This window comes from Littorina saxatilis, linkage group LG15 (assembly GCF_037325665.1).
Source record: "Littorina saxatilis isolate snail1 linkage group LG15, US_GU_Lsax_2.0, whole genome shotgun sequence".
Lineage (NCBI taxonomy): Eukaryota > Metazoa > Mollusca > Gastropoda > Littorinimorpha > Littorinidae > Littorina > Littorina saxatilis.
In genome coordinates this window covers 39,437,323-39,444,244 of record NC_090259.1, presented here as the reverse complement: position 1 = coordinate 39,444,244, position 6,922 = coordinate 39,437,323, and the positions used below count along the sequence as shown (strand labels likewise).

The window sequence follows — 6,922 nt, the reverse complement described above, 5'->3', positions numbered from 1 at the left end:
TTAAGAGCTTAATGTGTCAGATTTTGAATTGTCTCAAAAAAGCGGGGTGGGGGTGCCCACTGTAAATCTTTCTTTACTTTCTTTATTTGGTGTTTAACGTCGTTTTCAACCATTCAAGGTTATATCGCGACGGCCCACTGTAAATGAAAACTCATGAAAATGATGCCTTTTGATGACAAAATAAAATGTCAACTCAGTAAAAATTGAGGTAAACAAAAAAACACAGGCATACCTGAGAAAGCAGTACGGCTCAACTCCACTGTCATGTTGGTCTTCTCAAAGTGGACAACCACTTTGTCATGGTGGAGGTCCACAACATGGCCAAGACTGCCGTTGACTAACTGGTCGCTTATGTTGCATAACTGGACAATCTGTTTTGAGCCACAGGATCTTTGGGGCACGGGTGTTCTTCAAAGAACTTACATCTCCTTCATCAGTCGCGTGGAATTCCTGCAGCTGGCCAGGCATACCCAGAAGCTTCTGCCTGTTGTATCTAAAAACACAATTATATAACAAAACTTTTTAAAAGTAAATAAAAAAACACACTGCCTAGCAGACAACTATCATTACTTTATATAGCTATTCTGATGGACACGTGGGGGAATATGGGGGCTGTGATTGGATGGTCTCACACATCCCTTTTCCGATCATCAAAGCATAACGCTAAGGAAGTTGGCCATTTTTGCCAATATCCAAAAGCATATCGGCAATAACAAAGACGCAATATAGTTCCGGTTTCCTGCACGTGTATAAAGTACACGCATACCTCGCCAGGTTTGTTTCTGTGACTAGTTGACAGACGATGCCATTTGCTTTGTGTGTGTTTTTGTTGTTGCTTACTGTACATGATACATACAACGTGTAAAATCCAGGTCTTTAACAGGCAACAAACCTTGCAAATTTCCAGAAGCTGCAATCTGAAGCGACCTATCTCTGATTCTAGCAGACGATCTCTCCAATGAACACAAAATCAGCAAACTCTCCTGTCACATTTAACGTCCATTGTATAGTGCTATGTTGAAATGAAGTTACCGGTCTGAAACATTTAGGCGTTTCTTCTGAGACTATCCTTGTTCTCTTATCATCTACAGATTTACCGCAGTAACAGAAGTCAGACTTTCGAAAACACATAAGCAAGCATGATACGTCATGACGTCATATGATTCCTAGCATATTGACGAAATGCTAAACATCCGGTTATCTTGAGTTGTCTCGAGCTCCGTAATACATGTCCGCGGGTTTTTCAATGTTCGGTTATTTCCGTGACTTCATGGATTCTGGTAATTGTTGCTGACAAAAACATGATTTTAACACAGAATTTAATGTCAGAATAGCTATATAAACGCTATTGTGTTTTCATCGTAGCAATAGGGTCCGATATTTAGACGAGACAAGTATAATGCTGACGAGTTATAATCAAAATTGATATTCATGTTAAAACTGTGATACATGTATGTATGTAATAAATATGTTTAAAAACAAAGAATTTACTCTTTCCTGAGTGTGTGATTTTTGTCGCGTGTTTCTTTCAGGCGAGATATTCTTTCGGCTAGCCACTCGTGAAAATAGGAGGCGAGATTGTCTATGAAACGGTTTGGTGGCTAGCTACACAAGAATTAAACTGCACTGGTCGGTAAAAAAACAAGTCGTGGACAGCTTGTTGGATGGGCAGCTGAGTGGCCGCCATGTTTTCTCGCCAAGCGAGCAAGCCTAAAGCTACCCAGCGTTTGAGGCGAGAATTCTAGCGTCACTCGCGGCGAGATGTGCCCAAGAAATGGTACTTCCTCGCCCTACTCGCCAATCTCGCCTTTCCTCGCCTGTAAGAAACAGACGACTGGTGAGGTCAGTCTAAATTTGAAGTTAATTCATGACTGTTTGAATGTTTTAGAGAAAAAATCACTTGTACTTGAACTCAACCACAGAAATAAACTTTTTTTCTCTGGGCAAATTAATTTTGCATTTACATTGCACACATAATTTAGTTGACTTAAAAAGCTACAACTTTCAGCTTCCAGCACAGCTAGTTTATAAAAACAAGCAAACAACAATAAAACGCATTAAAACAAATTCTTCCATGTAACAGTCTTCAATATAATTAAAAAAATTAAATAACAAGCAAACAAACAAACAAAAACAAGTGACTGCAGATGTAACCCCAAAACTAGCTGACATGTCTTGATTCTGGAACTAACCACCACTGCAACCCTCCAGTCAGAATCGTATGCTTGTCCATGAAAGTAGGTCAACTAAGCAGGGGGCTGCTAGCCATCTTGAATCTTGATTCTCAAAGAGACGGAGAGGCGGGGCTAACAGTGGGAGGAGCCATAATCATAACGACCGCGTTTTACAAAGTGAAACGATCACTGCAGACGAACATTACGTACGTTTGGAAACCTATTGTGGTACTTGCGTTTACCTGGGGGCATTATAAACCAGGAATGAACTTTATTTTAAGTTAAAGCTTGCTGTTTCTTCAACAACAACAGCCAACATTTCTGTAGTAACGGCCGAGCTGTAAACATGTAACAAGACGAGACATTTCACGCATGCACTCTATCGCTCTGACGTACATGTAAACACACGTGTTAAAAGGCAGAACCCAAGCCCAGCTCGGAAAGTGCTGCTAATTAAAAGACGTAAACGCCGCCCGAGGCTTGTAAGGCCCAGCCTTATCGTAAGCCCGGACAGCATAACGCCACGACTACATCATTGAGTCACATAAAGGGTTTGCGAGTTCCTGCAGGTAGACTTACCTTAGTTCTCTGTTACTGTCTTCGGTTACGGCGCGCTCGGTGCAATACGTCTGCTCGGTTCAGTTTCTCAGTCAACACTGCCCCATAAACCCCCAGGTGGCGCTGACGTCAGGGACAGGGGCAGGTAGCGTTACTTCCCCTGATCCCGGTAGCAGACGACAAACACTACATTCCCCCCCGTTGTGAAATTAGCGTCCCTACACTTCCTTAGTGGAACAGTTTCCAGAAAACGGCTTACCGGGGTAGAGACTGCTAACGGGGGGACCTTCCTTGTCGTGTCTCCGGGGGTTCCTGGTAAGGACCTGGTACCCCGTCCCCCAGGGATCCCGGGAGGTTCCCTGGGCCCTGGCCGTCGTCCCTAGGTCCATTCGCTGGTTAAGACCCAGGGACGGTGTTAGGGCGAACGCCCTCACGAGGTGAGACGGAAAAACCGTCTCGCGTTGTCTACCGTCAGGCGCAGGAGCTCGCGCTGCTCCACCCCTCTCCAGACGGCGACCACCCTAGCCACGTCGAATACGGCGTAGGGCGTGCTGAACGTTGTGCCGCCGAAATGAGGGGCGTCCGTCTCCAGCAGTAGTTTGTTGTCGGGGACCGCTTTGATGGCGTCCCGGATCGCCCCTGAGGTGTTGTTGTCCACCCCCCCCACACTGAACACCGTGTTGGGGAATGCCTCCAGCCACTTGGTGATCTCCCCGATCGGCCCCGTGAAGTGATGCAGCATGAATTGGGCCGATGGGGGAAAATGAGTCTGGAGGATTCCCCGCAGCGCGGCGCCGGCGACTGGAGGGCTTGTCAGGGAAGACTCTCGGCAGTGCAGCACCCAGGGCCGCGTCTTCAGGGACGTCATCCGGGAGTCCTGGAAAGCCAGAAGATTCTCCAGGGCTTGTTTTTGCGGACTACGCTCCCTATTGGCTCCCGGGACCGAGTAGTCTAGGCCGACCTCACCCACCCCCACGACTCCTGCCATGCTCAGGAGCTTGAGGAGCCGGGCGGTGTGTTCGGCCACCCGGAGGTTGTACGCCTGCGCATGCTTGGGGTGGATCCCGAAACACAGGCCCACTCTTCCCCGGTCTTGGCGTGTCTCGGCGACCAGGTCACGAAGCATCCGGGACCCCCCGTCGAGCAGGGCATGAGTCTTCAAGTCGCAGAAGGACGCGATCAGGTGGCGAAGTCTTAGCTTTTGCTTGTTTATTTGTCGCCCCCTGGTCGCGTTCTCCAGCACCACCGCGACGGTATATGAACGCCCCTGCTCCCTCTTCTGCCGGCATGACTCGGCCAACCGGTCCATGTGGAAATGGGAGTCCACTGCCTCCCAGATTTCCGGTCTTGGCCGTCGGGGACTGAACCTCCATGGTCCTGGTGTCGGTCCGTCCCCGAGTAGCTCTTTCTCTTCCTCCGTGGCTGGGGAGGAGCAGGCTTCCCCCGCGAGTGCCAGCTCCATGCGTTCGGGGGAACGCTCCGCCCCTCCATTCTCTTTCACTGTCCCTTCCCACTTTGTTGCAAGTTGAACCCCAGGTTTCCCAGAGGACCCACTGCGCCTGGGTGAGACATCATCCACCTCCATCATAGGGGCTCCCTGTGGCTCCTCTGAGGTCACCGCTGCCGAGGGTGTGAGCCCCTGTCCCTCCCTGGAAAGTTGCGTTCCCGGTTCCTCAGAGGACACACTGTGCCTGGGGGGAACGACATCCTCCCTCCCAGGGGTTCCCTGGGGCTCCCCCGAAGTTACCGTGGCCGTGGGTCCTTGTCCCTCTCTGATTTTCTCGGGGAAAGTCATTATCTTCATAATTGTCTCCGGACTCCTCTCCCCGAGGGCCAGGTTCTCGAACATGCTGGAGGGACTGGGGTATTCCTCCGCCGGGATCAGGACAGTCCCCGAGGAAGCATCCTGTGTGGGAGGAATGGTTGCCTGTTCCTCCTCCTCCAGCCTTCTGGCGACGTTTCTTGAGTGTCGCCACCGCTTCCTGGCCAGTTTCGGAAGGCGCCTCCACTCGTCCTTTGCCATCCCCTTCGGCCGATATTCATAAGGAGGGGGCTGCCCCCCCCTACCTCTAAACTGCTTCTGGCCCAGCGTACGACAAGGGCCCGTTCCGCCCCGTAGCTCTATCTGCCTAGGGGCCCCCGTTTGTCTGCCCCTAGAGCTGACGGGTGCATGTCTGTTTGGGGGAAATTGTTCCCCCGACTCCATCCGGGGTTTCTTGGAAGGGCTTTCTTGGCAGTAGAGTGGTGGTGGGGACTTCGGCCGACCCCTAAACCGGAGGGTCCTGAATTCCCGCTGGACTCCGACCCCTCCAGCGTACAGAATTTGCAGCAGGACGGCCCAGTGAGCCAGGGCCACCAGTGTATTTGGTGGAGATAGGTCAAGCTCACTGGGCAGGGCCTCGCCCAAATGGCGGCCTAATCTGCCGCAAAATTCAATGTCCTGCTGCATCACGGTCTCTGGCAGGAGCATCCGTCCCACGCCCATGTGATCCCAGAGGGCCTCCAGGGAGGAGCATTTCGCCACGGCCGTGGCGAGCATGGTGAGAGCGACCACCACTTCCTGGGGGCCCCAGTCCAACCAACCCTCGGGGAAGTGCTCCTGCAGGGTGTGCAGCCTCAGGTCCCCCGTACTTTTGCGGCAGGCTGGTAAAGGGCAGGTCCGGCCAGAACGTCCCAGTTTCCTTTCCTGTTCCTGACGGCGAAGGCCAGGGGAAAACTCCCGTTCTCCCCCCCTTTCGCTCCGGCGAGAACTAGGGGAAAACTCCTGTTCTCCCCTCCTCTCACTCCGGAGGGAGCTAGGGGAGAATTCTCGTTCTCCCCTTCCTTCGCTCCAGCGAGGGCTAGGGGAAAAATCCCGTTCTCCCCTCCTTTCGCCCCGGCGAGAACCAGAGGAAAACTCCTGTTCTCCCCCCCTTCCGTTCCGGCGAGAGCTAGGGGAAAACTCCTGTTCTCCCCTCCTTCCGTTCCGGCGAGGGCTAGGGGAAAACTCCTGTTCTCCCCTCCTTCTGTTCCGAAGAGAGCTAGGGGAAAACTCCTGTTCTCCCCTCCTTCCCTTACGCCGAGGGCTAGGGGAAAACTCCCGTTCTCCCCTCCTTCCAATCCGCCGAGGGCTAGAGGAAGACTCCCGTTCTCTCATAGGGGGGACCTGCTCGGGGTAACGGTGTCCGGACCGATACAGGTGAGGGGAAAACTCGCGTTCCCCCCTCCCGTGGTACCATTCCCGATGCCGGTGTTCCGATTGTCGAGGGCCAGGGGAAAACTCCCGTTCTCCTCTGTACTGCTCCCTGGACGTCCGCGCAGAAGGGGAAAACCGTTGCTCCCCCCTCGAGAGGTCCCAGGTACGGCGTCGGTGTCCTCCCGGGCCCGTTCTAGGGGAAAACGCTTGTTCTCCCCTTTGTTGATTTCTTGCCCACACCGGGCTTAGATGACGGCGATCTGTACTTCGCCTGGCCGCGGGAAGAGGGCTGAGAGATGAATCCCGGTCCCTCCCTCGCTGCCATAGTCTCTTTCCCGGTCTCCCCCCCCAAGGCTGATCTGACGCCAGGGGGTCCTCCTCCATCTCCCGTCTATCCATGCTGCTGAGACATGAGAAGAGGAATTGTGTTACCAGTTGTACCATACCAGTTCATCCCACCAACCCGTTACCTTTCCCCTCTCCCCATCTAAGCGCAGCTAGGGCAGGTGTAAGAGTTAATAGTTTCCGCCTCTTCCGCAGACACCTGTACGCACACCCCATGAAACCACTCATTGCACGTGTCACATGCGATCATGAACGATCCGTCATCAGGCCGCCTACACCGGCAAAACAAAGGAGGAGTAGTAAGAACATCATTCTCCTCCTCATCTGCCCCGGTCCCCACTTCATCCCCCACCCCCTCGCTCATCCCTTTGCGATGACGCATTTGGCGCAACCACAAAGGCAGTAGAGAATCAAAGCATTTCCTTAGCCGATCATGATGTACCACCCATACCCTCCGGGCACTCGCAATCCTAAAGAGGACCGGCGACAAAACTTCGGTGACCAGAAACGGTCCCAGCCATAGGGGAGATAGCTTCTTGCTTTGGCCCACCACTGTGGCGGAATTGGCCAAGAGCACAGCGTCCCCAACGCTATACCGGGAAGATACCTGTCTCAGGTCATAGTCACTTTTCTGCCTCCTTTGCTCCCCTTTCAGATGTTGTCGTGCGAG

At 52.6% G+C, this 6,922-nt stretch overlaps 1 protein-coding gene across 1 annotated transcript; it reads right to left on the bottom strand.

Moving 5' to 3' along the window:
• Nucleotides 1-2,503: 2,503 nt before the first annotated feature.
• Nucleotides 2,504-6,022, bottom strand: LOC138948120 (uncharacterized). The gene has a single exon (XM_070319636.1). The coding sequence runs from the start codon at nucleotides 5,866-5,868 to the stop codon at nucleotides 3,163-3,165; it is 2,706 nt and encodes a 901-aa protein (XP_070175737.1). The 5' UTR covers nucleotides 5,869-6,022; the 3' UTR covers nucleotides 2,504-3,162.
• Between the last annotated feature and the right edge of the window lie 900 nt (nucleotides 6,023-6,922).